The sequence below is a fragment of the Tribolium madens genome, unplaced genomic scaffold (assembly GCF_015345945.1).
Source record: "Tribolium madens isolate multiple individuals breed KSU strain unplaced genomic scaffold, Tmad_KSU_1.1 Scaffold_7;HRSCAF=85;Tcas5.2_LG10, whole genome shotgun sequence".
NCBI classification, from domain to species: Eukaryota; Metazoa; Arthropoda; class Insecta; order Coleoptera; family Tenebrionidae; genus Tribolium; species Tribolium madens.
Window position 1 is genome coordinate 2,472,467 of NW_025401050.1, and position 23,164 is coordinate 2,495,630.

The 23,164-nt window shown below is 31.7% G+C and overlaps 1 protein-coding gene across 14 annotated transcripts in view; it reads right to left on the reverse strand.

The window, feature by feature from the left end:
- LOC123009464 (protein TANC2) overlaps window positions 1-23,164 on the reverse strand; it is a 112,061-nt gene that overhangs the window by 32,927 nt on the left and 55,970 nt on the right. For 3 of the 14 annotated variants that reach the window (XM_044405800.1, XM_044405799.1, XM_044405798.1), the window contains exon 3: window positions 5,524-5,632. The exons of 4 other annotated variants lie outside the window; for them this stretch is intronic. In XM_044405800.1, coding sequence (XP_044261735.1) covers window positions 5,524-5,632 — 109 coding nt within the window. Of the gene's footprint in view, window positions 1-5,523; window positions 5,633-6,779; window positions 7,010-23,164 lie in introns of those variants that run through there. 7 more of the 14 variants (XM_044405803.1, XM_044405802.1, XM_044405806.1 and 4 more) reach the window with 7 other exon arrangements.

Below are 23,164 nucleotides of genomic sequence, written 5' to 3' on the forward strand. Positions count from 1 at the left end.
AATATAACTGATTAAAAATTTTGTGACATTATCAGCTGTTGTAGTAATAAACGATGCTACTGGATTAGAAAAATCCGAAGTCGTCCAAATAAGGCATATCCAATTTCCATTTGTCTCTTCGAGAGCCGCATCTTAAACATCGAAAGTCAGTAGTTGTATTAATGAGTCGATAGGCGAGGTAACTGTCTTGCCGGCTAACAGGTGTGAACGTGGGTAGTCCGTGGGAGACTTGAGTGGGCACCAGGAGTGGTTGTTGGTACCTGGAGATGCCCTCAAGGTCAGTTAAAACACCCTCAAAGACAATTCGCATGGAAACAATACGAATTCTAGAAGTCTAGAATGGTAGATCCCACCTTTAGATAACCCTCCGTGAGGAATTAATTACAAGCGATGTCCACATGGCAGTAAAAAATAATTATGACCCGACCTATGACACTCTATGACTCATTCGAATTTATTTCGAGCCTCGTCAGTGTAATAAGGTGATAATTGGTGATGATTAGTTAGAATAAAAATAACGAAATTGTGAAAAATAGCATGAAGGCATATTGGTATAATGGTAAATAACCAGTTAAAGGTTCTTAAGAAATTTAGCCAAGTGGAAAGTTTGTAAAACAGGGTGTGATTTCCGAATTCAAACGTGGTCATAAATAATTGGAGTGTCAGATAGACACGCACTAGGTATATTCCTAGTTGAGCTCGCCAACGAACCATCTGTTATAAATAACATTAATTTCACATCACATATCATGCAACTGCTCACCAAGCGTGACAAAATGCGTTTGTGGCAAATGCCATAGTATTTGGTTTAGTAATTAAAGCTCGTGTTGCAAAAATCCGAAGAGCAATTAACCCACCGGTTCCTCGATGACTGTTTAAACGCAATTAAACTACATAAAAATCGCAGCAAACATTGCTAAAACGTGCCGTCCTGTTCAAATTGAATTTTTGTTTGACAAAAAAATGAAACGACAAGGTGAAACCTTGGTAAATATTTGTCTACAGACGAAGTATTCTTGGATGTTATGACCGCAACACCAAACATATGCTCGTAATGAATGAACAAAAGCTGGACTAATAACGATCAAGTGGCAGAGCAGATAGACCGGTCTTGGGTAAAGTTGAATTGTATGGCCGTATATGTCGTGGATGGCGATAATAATATTCTGTAATTACTGCCTGACTAGCGATGGATAATGATGCTACATCCGGCAAAAGCAAGGGATTAGCGAGGTTTAAACGGACAAAATTGTTTCTTTCTTGTACATTTTTGATTTTTTCCACGTTCTTTGAAACACTATATAGTATTTCTGAACCAAAAAATTAATCTCCGTCCTCTGGTCTGGTTCAATCATTGAGAGTACACTTTACTTTCTTATTTTCCATCTTTTATTCTTTTATTATTTTTATATTATTTTCTTCGTTAGACACTTTTGATTTTGAAAGAAGAAACAAATCATTTTATTTTTTTCTTTATACAGGGTGTCCCAGCGAGTTGAAATGGTAAAATTAAAAAAAAATATATAGGACATTGATAGATACTAACTAATCTAATCCATCGCCTAAAATTATTTTCAACTATACAGCGTGACTTAAAAATATGTTCCAATACAAACTTGTGTTTTTTTAAATAAAACACCATATGTTTCTTAGCGTTTTTGCAAAGTAGATTTTAATGACAATGTTTTAAAGGTACACTTTTATTGGTCGATTTTGTTTAGTTTCTTTTGACGAAAACATGCACTTTTTAAAAATTTATTACACAAAAACTGAGACAGCTAGAAATATTTCTTTTTACTACCACAAAGAAGAAGGTACAAGCTACAAGGTTGTAACATTCTTTTAGTGTGTTGCATTTGCAAAGATAAAAAAATAAGGGCGTTTGTTAAAAGTTCAATAATTTAAAGAATTTTAATTGAACACCCTAGTTATTGTTTTTGCATATAAAAGATTATTAAATTGTCTTCTAAAAATATTTACTTTTATGTGTTTATAATCAATAACTAAAAAGATATTTAACGTTAAACATAAAAAAATACTATTGTTTTAGTAGCCAAAAAATGCATAGTTGCACAAGAGATGGAAGAAATATCACTTAATAATCACATTTGTGTTAAACCGAATCCATTACTCTTTATTTTTACAATAAAATAATTCGAATTTCAGTGTTTATAACGACTTTGTACAATCTTTGGATAAATCAACGGATAAGTGATCCGTGGTGAAATTACTTTGGTTGTTATAGTATCAACAATGCTCAGATATTGATAGGCATTGTTGCTACAATTAATATTTAATGTTAAATATCTTTTTATCAATTCTAGATATTAAAAGTTAATTTTTTTAGATACAGAAGTTATCAATCTATTAGATAAATAAAACATAGGGTGTTCCATTAATTTTTTTTAAGTTATTTAACTTTTAACAAACTTCTTAATTTATTAATCTTTACAAATGCAAAACACTAAAAAAATTGCTACAGCTTTATATTCTGTACTTTCTTCTTTGCAGAAGTAAGAAAAAATTTGTTCAAGCTGTTTTAGTGTTTGTGTAATAAATTTTTAAAATGTGCATGTTTTCGTCAAAAAAAAAACGTCTTATTTCTAAAACTAAGCAAAATCGACTAATAAAAGTTTAGCGTAAAAACATTGTTTTAAAAGACTACATCCAAAAATGCCAAAAAACATACGATGTTTCAATAAAAAAAAAAACACAAGTTTGTATTGTAACTTATTTTTGGGACATGCTGTATGGTTGAGGTGATGCACTAGATTAGTATCTATCAATGTCTTATACATGTTTTTTTTTAATTATACCATTTTGCAACTCGCTGGAACACTCTATTTGTTTCTTCTTTTGGTTTCATTTTCTTCTTCCTCTTTCTGTCTACACAAAACAATCACATCCTTTGCCCTAACCAATTAATTATCACGTCTCTTCCGCTGAAAGTTAGTTTTAAAAGGCCACAACACCAGTTCGGTGCAAAGATAATTTTTCAAGGTGCATCTACACCATTCATCACTGATTTTTTACGTTTGCAAAACAAGCGAGTTGGTAATAAATACAACAAATAAGTCAGGGTTCAGTTCATGTTGCTCGCTCATGAATGAATATGAATTAAAAGTGACGTGGGCGATGTGAAAATTTTATTAGTGTTGACTCAAATACTTAAACGAGATGCGGCTTTGAATAGACGACGTGTGTTTGCATACTTATTAAAAATTAGTATTTGCTTCAATTTATTTAGACAAAATTCAACGTTTTCGTCAGTCTTAGTCACCACCAAGGCCAAGAACCGATTTTAGAACTCTTGAGACAACAAAGGTCATCGTTTATTTGCATCTTAAATTATTATTTACTTTGACCGTTTCTACCACTACCACCTGTTGTCATCATTGAAATTTATTTCCCTTTGGGTGTTTTTAGTCCCAACCGTCTAGACCACAAATAACATATGTGCAAAGTCTCTGCGATACAGGGTGTCAACATTCACCGTTCACATGTTTGGATTACTTGTTTTGTTTATAAATTCCGGGCTTTTTGTCCGGATTTTAACTGTGTAAACTTTGTAAAACGACCTTTTTTCCAGTTTGCTGTTGAAATTATTCAAATAAACAAGATTTTATTACTGACTTCCGTCACTAACCCTTCTTGGTGGCCTTTAAAATGTCGGACAATAAATATCACTCGAATTAAAAATTTTGCACGGTTGTAACCCAAAATATCGGTCAATTTAAAGGCTCCGAAGCTGGTTTCATTTATATAAATATGGAAATTAGCATCACAGACGAAAATTTTGAAAGTAAATTGTCTGAAAGAGATTGATGGAAGTACCTTACACAATGCGCTAGACTATAAATTGATGGCGATTTACATAATTAATAGTTACAACTTTAAGATAATTACTCTAATGTATCAAAGTCGCTTTTCTTTCAAAAATTTATAACTACGTTCCCGTTTGCTAAAAAGTATTTTTTTCGTTTCTGGCAATAAATTATTAGGTATTGTCACAACAGAAATACCTCCTTTAGAATTTTGTCTCCAGTCGAGCAGCATCCAAAAAATCCAATAAATCATAAAACTGTACTTGCTTTCTTTTGAAACTGTTAAGCATGCAATTAATGTGAGCTTCATCTTCAATACATTAGCGTGATTCACAATTTCGGGTCGTAAATTAAATCTTTTGTAACCAAGGGTTGTAAAGAATTTTCTGCATCAATAGTCCTTTATTCGCGATTTGTGTTGTTGACTTTTTTTGAAAAATGACTAGACTGTGTTGGGTCTCCACTGCTTTAGATAACCCGGTACACTAGAGATAAGATTAACAATAAATACTTGTTATCGGATATTGTTGAAGTAGAAATGTTGTGGAAATGTAATCCGTTTTTGCCGACAGGCGCCCATGCAACCTTATCAGGAAGATAGAGCGTCATAATCCTTTTAAAATTATAATATTGATCAAAAAAGTGAGATTCTAAACATTCTGACACAAAAAAATCCAGTAGACCACATCATGGTATAATATAGTAGACGGTTTTAAGGCAATAACCGATTTAACCTTCAAATTGCAAAAATACAAAGCTAAAACCTTGAATACTGACATTTAGGAGCAATCGCGCATATCCAACTGTTTCTAGTAACAAAAACAAATTTTTACAATTTCTGCCATCACATCATTCAACGTGCAAAACCCCATTAATAATTTAAAGTCACGAAGTGCCTAAGCGCGAGTGCATTAAAACAATAACATGGCCAAGGTTAAATTTACCATATTTCACATAATAAAACCGCTGATGTAATCCACAACTCTAACACCGATCGTAGCCTTTGGCTTTGAATTTTTTCCGCCTCCACCTGAAATTTTCTCAACGATTAATTAGCCACGCAACGTTCTGGTTTCTGAAATTTATGTTCTTTTGGAAAAGCATCGTTCTAAATCAATTTCAAGCACTGAAGCGGATCGAGTAAATACTGAAAATCTAGTTTCAAATACAAATCATCGTAAAGAAATAAGTAGGTCTGTGTGTACAAGAACCGATGGATATTATTTGCTTGAAATGACGTATTTATGGGCCAAAAATACAAATTCATTCAATAACTGGTAGAATAACAACACACTTGACCTGTGCCAACACTAGAAGGTCAATAATTTCATTAAAATATTTTAACGCTCTGATAAGGTTAAAAATTTGTTATTTGTAGTTTTCATGGTTGTGCAATCTGTGAAGAAATGAAGTGACAGTGCATTTAATCTTTATTAAAATATTTTACTATTAAATATTAATATCGTCCTGTAATAGCCACCGCTATGTACACGACACGCTGGGATTGCCATTAATTAAAAATATAATTATAACAGTGAATTATAATGCATTTATTAACTCGATATCAATGTGCAGTTTTTAGATAGAGTTCTGAAAATTAAAAAGTGGGTCAATTGTTTTAATCAAGATTGGAGATTGAGAAGTTTAGCCCTCACCAAATAGACCGGAAAATCCATAACTTTCCAAAAATCGGACTCACCTAGAAAGCTCAAGCTGAGACCACTTCCCGGTTTAGTCTTATGCACTTGACTCGTCATGGCTAAAAGTCCTCCAGTTACATTGTAAGGGCACTGAACTGCACATGCACTCTGCGGAAGATTCCGGTAATTAATGAAGGAAAGTGGCGCCGGATCGGCCAGATCTGAGTCTTCTTGAAGACTTGCATACTTGAATTTTCTCACACGATTTTACAAAAATACCAAAGACAAGGTTTCAAGGTTATAATCACTGCTACTGAAGTAGTAAAGACTATTATTAGCCACAATAAGGCTATTGTAACAACAACGTCCTTTTTTCCTTTTGTGTATAACAATTGAGAGGCTTCCTAAGCTTCTCAACAGGACAAAGACTCTCCAAATACCATTTCTACAATTAATTTTCAAGAATGTTGTCTCTAGATCTCTAACAAGGTTTCAGGATCATTAAGCCATTATTTTAAGTAGCGTTTTACGAGACACATTCATTATAAATATTTGTATGAACATGAATATTTATTATTAGATTTTCGATAGTATTATTATGCTTAAATTAATTAAAATTTTTAAGCACATTGTCTAAGAAACAAATTTTTGTACTAGATTAGATAAGTTGACAAAAAAATGGCGCGCCTTAATAAATTTGTTACGTCCACCCAACATGACAGGAAACAGATGTTATCCACCTGTTCAATTTTGATAAATTCATTTGCAAAACTGCATATTCACAACGAAATTGTGAACTTGAAACTATGTAATAAGAAGCGATAATTTGGAGAAAGTGGCCTCCGGGGAATAAAATAAACAAAAATTTGTGAGTTAAGTGACGCCAAGGCTAATTTTCAACGTGGAGTCAAATAGTGGCTTTGGCAAGATTAGAATTAGATCAACCTACTTCACTGAATTTGATATACTGGGAAAGGCTTTTTTTTATCAAGCCGACTGTTCTATCAAATTCCAGTTTCGAAAACCTTTCTTTATTGTTAATCTTGATCTTGATTTATGTCAAATAAAAGTGAAAATACAGGATCGTAAAGACCTCTCAGAAGCTTTCATCAAATATTAGCTGTGTATTTACTACATTTTTGTTAGGTGTTATCAAGAATGAATGAGTTGTGAAACATTCCCCCTCTTATACAATACTCGAATCTATTTAACAGCATCAGTAAAAATTTGATTTTTGGTATTGAGAATTAAGTAGACACACAAATATTTAGTTAATTAGTTAAGAAAGGCCATAATCCCCTCAAAGTTTTATTACCTGTCATAATTTGCTCCTGTTAAAGCTCGCTCAGAACCGGTTAAATGACTTACATGCTAGTCCTAATCCAAAAAAATCACTCGATTGTTACTCTCAACACACAAAAGCTCCACTAAGGCACAAAACCCGCTTGAAGCAAGCAGTTTTCCCACGTTTTTCGGCGAGAAAGCGCCACGAACTACCGCTCACAACCATAACTGAATGAAAACTGAGCGGTTCGTAGAACCGAGAGCCAAGCAAAGTCAATTGCGAGGCTTCGTCATAACACAGCGAGAGTTCAGCTTCATGTCTGGCTGCAGATTAGAGAATCTTGAACCGATCGAAAGCTATTTCCTCTAAAAATCCAACTTTGGGAAAGATTTGGGCGTTCCAACATTGGTTTGAGCTTTTAGGTGAGTCACTGACAGATGATAATGCTTTTGTGTGAGCCGCCTTTGAATAGATGTCAAATTAGATGTTCTACCAAGTGGTACAGGTTGGGATGCGGGAACACCATAAGGTGATGGCCAGTTTTAAACACTTTTAAGACTTGTTTCCGATTCGGGGTTTTCGTGCTGACCCAGTTGTTGCGTGTTTGCAGGTTAAAGACAGTTTTCGTCAAAAAATTTAACCGAGGAAGAGTGAAAACGAAGGAAAAATGAGTAAAAATAACATCACAACATTCCAGTCAAATTTTAATTTTTAAATTGATATTAACGAAAAAATGTTTTAATTAATTTTATCTATGATAGGCAATAAATAATAAGATAAATCCTTGCTCTTATCACTCACTGTTCTAAATATGATTAAATTAGCAATAAAGCATCTTATTTTTCGTGTTTAAACAAGTTTAAAGGTTAATCCAACCACGCTGCTCGCGGATATTTAAAAAAAGCGGTGAGTCAAAATATGGGTCACTCAAACGTTGACAAAAAAGGAAGTTTAGTAAATATTAAAAATTTGCATACTTCCTACACATTTATGAACACAAACCTACTCATTCACTCGAAAATCCCATTTCGCAACGGCAAAATTTCATTAAACACCATTTGAAAAAGTCATCAATGAGAGAAATTTTGCAAAACATTACGGAAAAGTCGTAAAATACTTTCAATATGTCACCACGTCACGTAACATTACGTAGGTGTAACATCTACATAAACGTAGAAAAGTCACGAGGCCTACGATTGAACTGTATTTAGCAATTTGAGTAAATCTGCAATCCCACACAAAAATTTCGATTCTCGTTTATGGAGACATGAAGCCCAATTATGCACCGAAATGCATTTCGCAAAGTACGACTGATCTTATTTAAAAAAATCTGGTGTGAACATCACACGACTTTCCTTATCGTACTTATTCGGAAAAGATCTTTTCGACAATAATTGGAAATTCGAGTGCCAACCTAACGTTTGCGTTAGTGCCACCTGCCGGATTACACGTGAAATAGATCATAGTTGTGTGCAATTTGGTTTTAGTTCGCTACCCATAATTATTTTTATTTTATCACAGTTTACTATTTAATAAGGGATATTTCATGATTTTAAATAATTTTTATCCTCATATCCTTACAGTGCGACCGATTTTTACCAAATGTTTCGTGCTGCGTCCCCTTCTTACATACCAAATTTCATGTTTCTAGTTCTTATCATTCTCTAGATATGCTGTTTACAGACAGACAGACGGACACACACACACACATGACCCAATGGCCCAAACCAACTTTTTTGGTGTCTTGAAGTTATAATTCGTTTAGAAATGTAAAAATCAGAAACTGAAATTTCACAATTTCGCAATGAGTCAGCGTCTGGTCATCCTCTTGGTGCCGGAAACTCCTCCTGGTATCCCGACTAGGTCGTTGCGAATTGCGGTGCCCACTTGGTAATGAGATTATTTAACGCCCAGTTATGTATTTCATTCACAAAGTGTGGACGTAGGTGGAAGGAACGGGTTCTGATGCAAATGAACGCGAAAGGGAAGTCATCTGCCCACGACAGCTCTAACACTCGCTTATTTACACATATGTTGCACCATTGAATAAATATCACATCACTCGGCTCAATGGTCTGACGAATGCTTAATGCTCGCAGGTTTTATTCAGAAGCTTGAATTTTAATAGACCGATGATCAGAAAATGTGACAGGAATGGGTCACGAGTAGAGTCCTGGAGCACACCTGGCTAGACTGTTTGGCAACAAGTGGATTTATGGTGCTTTGATGGGTCATAAAACCGACAAATTGTCAACTAATCGATGTTTTGTCGAAACGAAGTAAAAGTAAAGATTTACATAAATTAAGATCCAATCGCTAACACTTCAAAATTATTACAATTGTTTATCAAGCAAGTAATTATTATGTCGGGTAATAATTACAGCAATTAGGCCGATAAAACTAAAACTGTTTACAAATACTGGACGCTATAACCTCTTTGATGGTGTCTAGTTTTGCGAAATGTTAACCAAGTCTTTAGACAAAAAAATCGAGGTCACAAAACTATCAATAATGGACGCCAAATGTGCAACAATTCCCAGCGTTTAAGGTCATTAGCACGACAATTAGCTGTAATTATTGTATTTTTTGTCAGTTTTATGTATAATAAAAAGCTTCTTGGGCTTGAGATAATTTGAAATCTGTTTTTTCTTTAAATGGAAATTACCAAGTCAAAATTTTGGTCAAAAATTGGTAGCAGCAAATTTTTTTGCTGTATTATGATTTTCAAAAATTCGACATTTATTAGTCTTTTTATAATTCAGCTGAACAAAATCTGGCTTTTTGGGGTCTGCTTTATGTTTTTCTCAAAAAGAAAGTTCAAAAATCAGTATTTTCACTGTTACTTTTTTAAACAACGTTTTAAAAACATTTCACTACTATCTTTATGACACTTATTTTTTAATATACTATTATATATAAAAAAATATACTATTATTTAAAAAAATTCATAATTTTCAGTTTATTCAGTTTTCAAATTAATGGGACAAGATTTTAAAATTTTCTGCGGTATTTGACCTCAAATTTTGTTCCAATTAGAAATTCAAAGCAGAACGATTTTCAAAAATGTGACATTTGCTACCGTTTTTTTCATCAACAAAATTACTTCAGATGGACAAAATCTGTCATTTTTCAAGTTCTTTTTAAAATAAAGTTGAAAAAGAGGACAAATATAAAAATGACTTAATGATTTCTTTTAGCAAAATCTCTCGGTTTAAGCGAGTTTCTGGCTCACTTATTGAAATGTTTTCCTTTGGATCAAATTTTCACTCAATAGGATTTTCCATTATAACTTTCGATTACTTTTCCAACTGAATGTTGAAATAAAGTTTGTTTTTTCTTTAAATGGAAATTACCAAGTAAAAATTTTGGTGAATAAAATGGTACCAGCTTGTCTCCATAGCCACAAATTTTGTTTGCTCTTTCTTTTTGTCCCTAGAAATTACTTAAAGTCTAAAGACAGAATTCAGTGCTAATAATTTTGATAGAAACACACCGCAAGAAAAATTTTGAAGAAAAAGCATGTATATACAGAAAAAAGTTATTTAGCAAAAAATACAAGTAAGTATTAAGATGATTGGCAATACATTTTGTGTAATTTATTGAAATGAGCTCAAAGTTGATGCATTTTATAAATTCTTCTTCAACTTTAGTTTCAAAATTGTTACTTTTTCAACTCGTTCCTCAAGACACTAATTTAATTGCGTTTTTCCGAGGTTCTTTCTCAATCATATTTATTTTGTATTCTTGTCAATTTCTTGTTAAAAATTGAGAATGTTTAGCAAACCTGCATTACAAATTGCGTCTACATTTTAACGGGCCCTTTTTCTAACTTCCTGCTTGCGAACTATTCGTTTCCAAATTTCTAAAAAATGTTGGTGTTTCGTCTCTAAATTTTCTTAGACGATTTTTTGTGTTGTCGTTTAATGAAAAACAGACTTTATGTACAATTGTGACTAAAAATAGATTAAAATTTGACATGAAATTTAAGAAGAAAGTGTAACGAAATACTAATGACGAGGGTATTATTTTGGAAAATTGGGGGTGCTCTGAGGTAACTGACCCCAGAGTTCAAAACTCTTTCCAATTTCTGATTTGTTTTCCCTAATTTCATTTTATTATCTAATAATTTGAACCTGGGTGATGTCACCTTAGTACCGTTCCTTGGCACCCATCCTTCATTACAATATGGAAAATATTAATAATTACCAGCCCCCTGCCGCGTTCCACGCAACGCGCCTATGATGGAAATAAATTTTTCACAAAGCGGCCGTAGGAGTTAGTTTCACAACGTTTGCCTGTCTAGACCACGAAGTATCTTAGGTATCTCATAATTATTTGAAGACAGGGCAAGTTCGTATAACTCCCGCCTACCTGTACCTACGGAAACCCACATTTTATTTTTACCTGGAACGTTTTTCGTTGTCGTTCAAATAGCTAAAGTGTTCGGCTTGAAGTAATTTCGATGTTTCAAGTACGAGTTTGCAATCAACGTCGATCAAATCGGGACGATACAACGGAGATAATTAGATACCTACCGACCGCTTTTAATAAGCTTGTTGGGAACGCGGCGGGAATCCGATCGAATATTGAAAACTGATAGGCGGGTTAAGTAGCCCAAGAGGGCAAAGAAGCAAAGTCAGTATTGGACAATATTTCAATAGTTATGACAGTCTCCATAATTTAAACATTTTAATTTGTGTGACAAACGAGAAACCTTTAAAGATAAAGAAACTAAAAATGAAAGAATAAAAAAATGGGTAGTAATAAAGCTATCAGTAAATAATTCAATTTTTATCAGTGTAAAATGATAAATGATCAGTATTTAATTAATTTTTGCACAGTAAAAATAATAAATGTTAATTAAAGCACGCACAGTATTTTATTGAAATTTGTTCAGTAAAAAAATCTTTGCACAGTAAAAATAATAAACGCTCAGTAACTTTAATCAAAATTAGTAAAACAACATACAAAAAATCAAGAAACGAGTAGTAGTAGTAGTAGATCATGGGACAAGATACTAAGCTAAAACTCATAATGGTTATAAATTCAGTTAACCACTAAAAGGTTAAAAATAAGAAACCGAAAAAAAAATTGTTAAAGCTATAAAAGTGAATAAAGAGAAGTTCTACGGAAATAAGGATATGCCCCTTTTGAGATTTATCTCTTTATGTTTATGTCGTTGTTGATAAAATTTCAATTCAAATTATTTTCATAAAACTAAAGACATAAAGATTGAAAATTCAAAACCAGAATATTGGAATCTTAACAATTATAAAAAAAACTAAATCTAAAAAAAACTAGTAGTACATCATGGACAAGATACTAAGCTAAAACGAAAACAGATAATGGTTAACCACTAAAAAGTTAAAAATAAAAAAACAAAAAAAAAATTGTTAAAGCTATAAAAGTGAATAAGAGACGTTATTCTAAGCAAGTACAAAACTTAAAATTTAAAAATAATTAACATAATAAAAAAAGATAGTAATAAAGCGATCGGTAAATAATTCAATTTTTATCAGTATAAAATGATAAATGTTAATAATATTTTGCACAGTAAAAAATTAAAAATGATCAGTATAATATTATACGCCATAGCAATGACATAAAAGAAGGCGTGCTTATCACTGATTTTCGGTCTTAACATACCACCCCATGGCCGGTGGAAGAAAGTTTTGACAATAGATAAAGTTTATAATTTTTTTAACGTAAATTGTAACATTTTCGATAAATATTCTTGTACATTTATAAAATGCATAAACATATCTTGGTAAAACAATAAATAAAAAACCGTTTTTATTTAAGAAAAAAATTATTAGTATGGTTATCTCAAAAGTTTAAGCAAATAATTAAAATAAAAAATATTTTGGCATTGCTCCTTTACAACCTTTGAACATTCATTAATTTCTTTCCAAAAAACTGGTAGTTTACTCAAAAAAATTCTTTAATTCTTGTAAGTCAAACATTTTTTTAACAAAAGTGTGAGGTTTACAAAAAAAATTTTGCATGGCAACAAATCTTGTAACAAGGTAGTTGTCTAAAAAAAAATTGTGGTAGGTTTCCATTTAAAAAAACAATGTTACTTTGTTTATCTCGTAAGAATAAACAAATAATTAATATTCAAAAATTTTTTTGAATAGCATTTTATAGCCATTGCACACCTATAAATTTATTTGCCAAAAAATTTGATAGTTTCGCCAGAATAACATCGTTTCCAGACTTCTGGAACACCCTGTATAATATTTTACACAATAAAAATAATAAATGCTAAGTAAAGTACGCACAGTATTTTGTTGTAATTTGTTCAGTAAAAAAATCCAATTTGCACAGTAAAAATAATAAACGCTCAGTAACTTTAATCAAAATTAGTAAAACAACAAAATTTAAAGAATTTTCAGGCTTGGTTACATAACAATGTATGGCCCCTGCGCAAGAATGTTATTTATTATTGGTACTTATTTTTATATTACTGAATATTTATTATTATTGTAGGGTGGTAAATGTATTAGCAAGGGCCCCTGTGCAAGAATGATTTTAGCAAGGGCTGAAAACTGTGCACAATTGGTAATCAGTCTATCAGCATACGCCACTGCACTGCTGTGCTCCTGATACCACAATTTTGTTTTTGAACGCTTTGCAACATTCCGATTTTGCTCGGAAACATTTTGTTCGTAAATGTGTGAATATTAAATTAATTAGTTTTGCTAGACATTCATTCATTGTCTTTACATAGGTGCATTTATTATTTTTATTGTGCATTTATTATTTTACTGTACATTTATTATTTTTACTGATCAAAAATAGTTGTCGTTTAAATAATATACTGTGCATTTAATTTGTTCCCAAAAAAATTTAAAAAAGGGAAGAAAAAAATATTTAAAATGACAAATAAAACTGCATTAAATGGAAAACGAGGTCATTTAAAGGGCAAGAAAATAAGAAAAATATAATTAAAAACGATATAAAATGCTTTCTATTATAAGAATTCCTTAATTCAATATTGTCAAAATTTAAAAAAATTAAATACCTATTCAAAAAAAAATAGATACAATGCAAAGTAATACATAACTAGAATTATATTTAAAAAACTTTGCTTAAAAAAAAGAACTTGGTAACTTATTTTATATGGCGAACTTAAACTTTGTTGCAGCAGGAAAAGATCTAATCAGTCAACGTTTATGTTTATGACAATCTAGAAACCTTTAAAGATAAAAAAACACAAATGAAGGAATAAAATAAAATTAAAAAAGAGATAAGAAAAAAATATTTAAAATGACAAATAAAATTGCATTTAATAGAAAAAGATGTCATTTAAAGGGCAAGAAAATAAGAAAAATATAATCAAAAACGAGATAAAATGCTTTCTACTATAAGAAGTCCTATTTCGTTAATGTCAAAATTTAAAAAAATTAAAAAATTAAATACTTATTCAAAAAAAATGACAATGGAATAGACATAAAAGTAATACACAACTAAAATTATATTTAAAAAACCTTGCTTCACAAATTAAAAAAAAATAGCAAGAAATGATCTAATCAGTCAATGTTTATGTTTTCATCGTTGTTTTGTTCATTGTTATTTTGAGTAATTTTGAACATTCGTATTTCCTGATGATAGGCTGCCAATATTCAACAGGAACTGAAAATAAAGTGACAGATTTTTGAATTCGAAATACTTATTTTGAAATTTCCTTAAAAATGTTTTCAGAAAAATGTCAGCTAGAACTTAAATCATGATTTTCGAGAAAAAGAAATTTTTGTGATATGCTGTAGCTCAACTATAGCAATAATAATCAGAATTGAAATAATTGAAAAATTGGCAGGAAATATGGTGTAATGACAGAATTGCGACGTTTATGCTGGTAAAATGAGGAAAAATTGAACTCAGATACTTCTATATTGTACAAATTACTACTACTGTAAAACTAGAAACTTCAAAAACATCTTAACTGTAAAGTTTGTTGTAACAATTTGTGGGTCGAAGGCGACCTCTTGCTCTTTGTATTTTTGCAAATAATTTTTCTCTCAACTCGCATTTTTCTTTAAGTAAATTAATACCTCTCATTTCACCCCACGCGTGCGTGTACTTTATTTCCACAATTTATCACCTCGAAGAAAGTCTCGTGAATTGCATCGTGGGCTGAAATTGCGTAACTAGATTTATTCCAAATCGATTGCACACTCGTTAAATTGATTTATTAATTAATGGTTTATGTATTGGTTTTACGGCTTTCATTCATACCACTCGCATGAAAGAAAATCGTTGTCTGTTTCGCTCTAATTTTCATTTATATACTGAAAGGTTGTTAAACTTGTTGTTTTATCAGAATATTTATCAACACCTGCAGAAATCACAAATGCACACGCAATTATCTGGTGAATTTATTAGTGTGCGATTTTTCCTCGTTCGGTCACACTTTGTGACAATATATTTGCATTATTTACCCAGAAATTTCTGATTATGTAACTTAATTAGCCCTGTTGCAAAAATGTTACCAATCAGTGTTTGTCGTGTCATCGAATCGTAAAAAAAACAACTCATTCATTGTCGAGTTAATTACGGTTTAAAATAGAGCCGGTAGCGGTTAGAAAAGAGAAAATGACATTAATCTCCATTTACAGGTACCTAAATTAGATTGAAATAAGCGATCTAATCGTATTATCAACGATGATGTTACTCGACCAGTGATGACCGAGAGAAATCTCTAGCCTAAAATAGAGAAAAAATTATGTATCTAGCCTAAGTTATCGATTAGATTTCTGGAGATAGTTATGCAAGATCGGATGTCAGCTATTACTTACAAGGAAGAGGTTAATTACGACCCGAAGTACCGTAAGAAATTTTGTAAAACATTCTCGAAATGTTCACGTCCTAAACAGGAAATTCGTCTTTAACAAAAAGGACATTAATAACAATTTTATTGATATGTTCTAAAATCCTGCAATGGTGAAAAATTCTGCATCCGTTCTCGTAGCAGGAATCCGAGATATGTACGACTTTTTCACCACAATGGGTTGGGTGGTAACATTTTATTTGAGAAAGTTCAAATAATTACATAATTCAGATATTAAATTACTATCGATTAGATATCTAAATTACCGAATTGAAGAGTCAATTAAAAAAATCTGGCGGCTAAATTTGATAATAGGGACAGGAAAGTTAGTTCTTGTTTGAATAATGATCCTTTGAGCATATCCTGACACGTTGTTCAGGTTATAATCTGTTTCTATTCGAAGACTTCATTAACAAGTACAAGTTAGCATCAACGTCACTTTAAAGAACAACGGGGGGTATTTTTATCTTGTCGGTTGGTAGTCGTGCCTTTAAAATTTAAAGATAGAATCAGTTACCTCTTTTAATGGTGGAAAATTACTTTTGTTTTCAGGAAAAACTATGAGTGAGTTTAAATTAGCATCAATTCATGTTTCCACTTTTCAGGAAATTGCTTTCATAAACTACTCACAAAGCCCACCCATCACGCCCTGCAACTCCATCTTGTTCTTGTCAATTTTAATTAAATTCACCGTAAGATTCGCATTTTTTCGCAGACCCTCCTGTAATGATTTCTTTTGTCGTGCTGACCGCCAATTTTTTTCAGGCTGAAATAATGAAACGTCGCGAAATCTCTTTCAAAAAACAAGTTATTCAAAGGTGTAATAAATCGTGATTAATTCCTAATCACTTGAAGAAAATTGTTTGAAATAATTGAATAACCTACATACATAATTATTATTTACGAGAAAATAATACAAGTTGTTGTTGATAATCGGGAATTAATAACAAGGAGTCTTGACGGGCAAAAATTCCTGATGGTAATTATTTCACGTAGAGAAACGTACCTATATGAAATATAATTTGTAGTGATTTGCGATAACGCGAGTAATATATTCCGATCGTGACATTTCACCAAGATCGGATCATTTTTGAAAAAATCTCAAAAATCGGAATTTAGAAAGTTATGATCTCAAAATTTGATACAACCGGATTTTTGCACGCCCACTGTGACTAAGTCATTACAGTGGTCACAGTAGGCGTGCAAAAATCCTGCAAATGACCATAATCCTGCTGTGATTTTTTACAAAAATTACTGGAAACTTTTCCTCAATAATTTAAAAACACAATGATTTACAATGTGCAAAAGTCGTAAAAAATTCTCCATTCGTGTCTGATCAAAAGATAAAATTCCTTAAAGTTTATCATTACGGCACCTTGTTATAAGCAAAATTTATGTCCGATCCTGCAAATCGTACAACCTTTCACACCCGATCAATTGCGCAAATCATTTTTTTCCTGCGGGTGTTTCGTTACTGCAGTCTCTCTCTCGATTTCCGCGTTGAAAAAAAGCATCCAGACAAGCGAATCCATCAACGATGCTATCTCTCCAGACCTCATTTGCATATCAATTTGTAATATTTAATATGCACGTGCAGAGGGTTTCAGTTGGGAGTATCGATGCGAAAGATCGGTCACGAAGTGACTTGTTTAAAATGTAACACCGTGATCGTGTGAAAACTAAGTAAATTAGAAGTGTTGAGGCACTTTCACAGAGGTGATGTTAATTGGGTTAGGTATCAAAGGTCATCAATTGTCTTCGACGGGATGAAATGTAATTAATGCCGATGAAGTGGAGACTGTGGAGAGTTAGACAAGATCACGCTTTGCTTGTAATTTGACGAATAATTAATTGAGAGAAGGAATAGATAAGTGTTATAGGATTTTAGGGAAAGCGACCTTTAGGCCCCGATGAGAAATGTATTTTAAAAAGTATTCAGGTGGCCAATTAACGAGACTCTTAAGTGAAATAAGTGGCAGTTAATTACTGCAATTTACTCTTCAGTAGCTGGAAATCGAACAAAAAGCTCTAATTGTAATCAACATCGTTTAAAAATCACTGAGGAGAAATACATTTTTGTAGTTGATTTTTGCGTACAATTCTTGTTGAAGCTCTACAGTTAAATTTTGTTGCATTTATGAGCAGTTGCGGCAAGAGAAGAAAAAAATTTTTTTTTATATAAAAAAAATTGAAATATACGAGTATCTACACATGCCATATACTTGACGACTAAAAAATGCTTTGCTGACCACGAAAAGCTAACTTTTAACGGCAAAGAAAAATACAAAAATCGACTAACCTTTTTAAAATTTTTCAGTTTTTTTAACGATTCATTAAATTTTTTAATTTCAATTTGCTGGGCCGAATCTACATTTGTGGCTATATTTTATTTACCTTGGCAATGTAATTTGCTACTCATACATACATGAATCTTTCTATTGCCCACGATATTTTTTTAAGTTGTCATACCACAGTGTTAGACCATGTTTCCTCACCACGACTTGAAAATGGCCAAAAAAACATTTTTTTTGTGTTTTGCTTCCAACCACTCATATCTAATATACCAGGAATTTACAAAACTATATTAATGATTAATTTTCCTAGGGCCCCAAGAAAGTTTTTCCACCCTAATTTCAGAAAAAATAGTGGCCAATTTCCTCCCTCATCTGTCAAAATTGCAATAAAAATCTATAAAACTTCTCAGGGAGGTAGAAATTTTACTTACCTCCCCTATAGACACTGAAAAACATGCTGCTAGATTTAACGGCAAAACTGGGATATTAAGATAAATTGTTAGTATTGAAGTTTTTCTTGCTGGATCGTAAGAAAAATTATATGTATTATATTGGAGGAAAACCACGTAAGTGGTTACTGCCCTCGACAAGTCGAATTTGATTCATTTGACAACTTCCACCTGTGGGAAGAAAAAAACACATTTTCCTTCCTTGTAATACAAATAAATATTATTTAAGTTTTGATGAGGTGCTCCTAATTCTTTTGCATATAACTTATCGTCGTACGAAAGTCGAGAAAATTTATTTCTTATTAAACAGAACGTTACCTAACAATTTCTAATAGTTACCTTCATCATAGACACATCCATACTCAAGACGCACATATTCACTTATTTTAACAACAACCAAACACTACACTAAAAAAACCTACACTACATGTTTCATTTTTGCAATCTTGGATTATTCCAAAAGACACCGTTGCAAATTTGACAATTGACATTGACAGATTTCAGTATTTCCGGCAAATTGAAAAATTAATTCCCATTAGATTAATAAAGAAAGAGGGGCTGCCTCCTGTCCCACTCAAAGTTCGAGTCGAAGTTACTCTCTGGCCTAAAAACACTTTGAATTTCATACTAACCTGTGAAGGCGCGGCGGTTTATTGAAAACTGGTTTACTATTATTTATAGCAAAAAAATCAACATTTGAACAAATAAAAAATTATTAATTATATAAAAATTGTAATTTACGATTCAAAAATAGTCAAAATAAATTAAATTTCTAGTAAATTATTCTATTTTTAACTTCTATTTTCACTGGGGAGGCACTGCCTCCCCTGACGAGCCGCCACTGTTTATGAGGTTTGTAAGAAATCTAGATCAATATCAAATAGACTTTATTAAAGCTCTAATATTTCTTAATACTGCTAGCATACAAATAAATAAATTATGTATGGAAAAAATATGCTACTATTTTTTCAGTGCTACTATTTTTTCAGTTCCTGCTGCAGGTAACAATAATTCTTCTATTACAAAATTGTCAGTTCATTAGAACACTTTAAATTTTTAAGTCACAAAAATAGAAATGTTACATCTCATTTCCTGCTGAAAAGAGAGTTTTCCTGCAAGGAGGATATCTATTCTAAAACTGAATAAAACAGTTTGCAATTACCAAGAACGTAGATATTTCAGTTAGATATTCGTTTCCTGTTGTAGGATTTGATCGTGGGTCTAGGGTTATAAAAACAAGAAAAATCTGTCTTGCTTTAATAAATGAGCAACTATTAGTGGAACAATAGATTAGTACTAGAGATTATAAAAAGGTGACCTTTTGTCCCCAATTAATAAACAATTATTAAAAAAAGTAGATATTTAGGTGTACAATTAGTGAGGTTTTTAAGTGGAATGAATGGCATTTAATTACTTTTAACTTACTTACAGAAGAATGGAACAAAAAAATCTAAAGATGACTCTAATTTAAGCTACATCAATTAAAATATTCGCAGATTAAAGAAACTTTTACAAAATTGTATGTATTAATTAATTAATAAATCAAGTTTTACAATATGTATTTTGTCCATTTCCTGCTGTTACTGTTCCTTCTTCTAAACTCGACAAAAATTAAAACAATTCTTTGTGCATTGCGTGGATGGAGAATGACATAGTCAAATGCAACTGCAATCAAATTAAATAATTAATTTAAAATTAATAATAATTAGTTGTCCATTAAAGACATTTGCGCTTTTGTATAGCAGGTGCTTGCGATCAAATGAAATTACATATAAGTAGTAATTAAATTCATGCAACTTTATTAATTTTACCATAAAAATGTGCACATGCAACCTTTATCGGTAATTTCGATCAAAAATTATTAATAATCGGAAGTTAAGCGGAAGTCAGTCATTATGTGGTAGCTTGCGCATTCTCAGGAAATTACATTATTGCACTGACGCATAAATAAATATGAGTAGTAATAAAGCGAATGATAAATGATAAATGATCAGTATTTAATAAATTCAAATAAAAATAAAAATGATCAGTATAATATAAAGCCCCACAGTATTTTATTGTAATTTGTTCAGTAAAAAATCCAATTTGCATAGTAAAAATAATAAACGCTCAGTAACTTTAATCAAAATTAGTAAACTAAGATAAAATTTAAAGAATTTTCAGTCTTGTATAGGACCAAAATGTATGGCCCCTGCGCAAAAATATTATTTATTATTGCTACTTATTTTTATATTACTGAATATTTATTATTATTGGAGTGTGGTATATGTATTAGTAAGGGCTCCTGCGCAAGAATGATTTTAGTAAAGGCTGGAAACTGTGCACAAATGGTAATCAGTCTAATCAGTGTTCTCCACTCTTTGCACTGTGCTCCTGATATCACAATTTTGTTTTTGAACGCTTTGCGATATTCTGATTTTGCTCTGAAACATTTTGTTTGTAAATGTGTGAATATTAAATTAATTAGTTTTGCTAGACATTCATTCATTGTCTTTACTGTGCATTTATTATTTTTACTGTGCACTTATTATTTTTACTGATCAAAAATACTTGTCGTTTAAATAATATACTGTGCATTCAATTTATTCCCAATAAATATTAAATTTATTGGCATATTTTGCAAAATTGACGAAACTCAAAGAAAAATTTGTGAAAAAATATCATTTATAAACTGTCAACCAAATTTTTCTTAATAGCGTGTATGATTCGACAAATGATGGCTCCTTATCTTTAATTTGGTCGATCGCACGCTGCGTCGCGTTATTACCCGTTATTACAAATTTAATTTCCATTCGTGTGGGCCTCGACTACAACTTGATTTGAAGCGAAACAACACCCAACGCGTCGTCCCATTCCTTTGTTCCATCCAGCCCATCATAACAACCAGTACTAGCTGCAGGGCAGGTTCAGCAACATGATGGGTATAGCATTTTTTTAATGTTTCTAATCACATAAATAGCCTCAGTTAATGCATTTATCTGTTCCGACCAATTAAGTTTACTGTCAATTTGCAGACGATGGAATGCCATAAGTTGGCTTTTTGTTCGGGATAAAACCGGGCATTTTGCCGATGTCGTGGTTGATTTTCCGAGTTTATTATTTTCTTATTAATTGAAATGTAGAATGTCACGAAGAGCTTGGGGCTGGAAACCCTACAAATGGAAATTTTGATTTATGGTGGCGAGTGATGAATTGTATTATTACAAACTGCGAATTAATTTTCGAAAAATTGCAGTGTAGGTGTTGAGTTAACTACTTTGAATTAATTAACTCACGATGATTAATTACTGAAAAAATAAATGGAGGAAGTGGGTGGATTGGATATTTATGTTCTAATAGACCGAATTTTTTAAAGAAAAAAGTTAACAAATATTTGCATCACTTAAAAACTTCTTTCAAGTTGCTTGATCATGTTCTATTCATTTGTTAGATATGGGTCATTGAGGCTATTATCTCTTTTCATACCTGCTTTCACCAATAAGATTATTGATTGACAGCTTCGTTTATTTAGCTTTTTTACAAAAACCTTGAAAATCATATAATAATATACTAATTTATATTCAAGAGCTAACAATCAATCACATAATAAAAATAACAACAAGATAATTGCATTATTATTGCGAAAAGAAAAATACAACTGCAACATATTGAAAAAATAAGTAGAAAGAGATAAAATAATGCAAATAGTACAAATCAAATAAAGCACGAAAAAAAAGATGTCAAAAACAGGAAAGTTTAGAGAAGCTAAAGTGCTAAAAGTTCCACGAATTAAAAATTACAAAACTGAAATAGTAGAAAGAAAATTATAGGGAGATAACTCACAAAAACAATATGAAATTGAAAAAAAGAAAAAATTAAGTACAAATAAAGAGAATGCAGAAAACTAAAAAAGGGAGAGTAGAAATAGATGTAAAAACGCAGTGAATACACAGAGAACAGTGATACTGCTAAAAAAGGAAATGCAGCAAGAATTAATAGTAACGATAACAGAAAAAAAACTAAAATAGCGATACATCAAAAATAGAAGAGAAAATAAAAAATTTAGAATAAAGTAAATATGTGACAACATGGCAACAATGCTAAAGAGAGACACAAAAAAATTAAGTTATTCAGGGTGCGCCAGAACTAGCGCCCCAGATAAAATGCCATGAAAGGTAAGATACCAGGAACATGGAAAAAATCTTTAAAAAATTTTAGCTATAAAAATTTCGAACTTATGAGAGTGTAAATTTTGCACTTTGACTATTTATTTCTGTTGGAAAAATAATTTTCCAAGTTTTTTTTGCTACAGGATGTTAGAAGAAGAAACAAGGGAGCTGTATCCTAAATTGTAACTCTGTTTAATATAATTTGTAGCTTTTATTAGCAAAATTTTTGTACCTTTACTAAATATTTATAAAAAAATCTGGTGTGAAAATCACACGACTTTCCTTATCCTACTTATTTGGAAAACATCCTAATATGAGACAATAATTTGCGTTGGTGCCACACGCGAAATAGATCATAGTTGTCGCAGGTTCGAGTCTGGGGTGCAGTTTTTTTTAGTTCGGTACCCACTATTATTATAAAATTATTATTATTATTATTATTATTATTTGACCCGGCAAAAGAAGTAGAAACCATTTGACAGACGGTTATGCAAGACATAATTCCCTGACAAATAATTTCAACAACCTTTACACTCCACTGACCCGGCGGTTTAGACCTGCAGTCAGGCAAGATTCACCATTACGTATATTGCTATCAAGTAATGATGTTGATGAATTGTTTGAAATGAGATTAATGTAAGAAAAACCCCCTAAATTTCCCAATCTAGCGTCACTACAGATCTTCCGCCTCGCA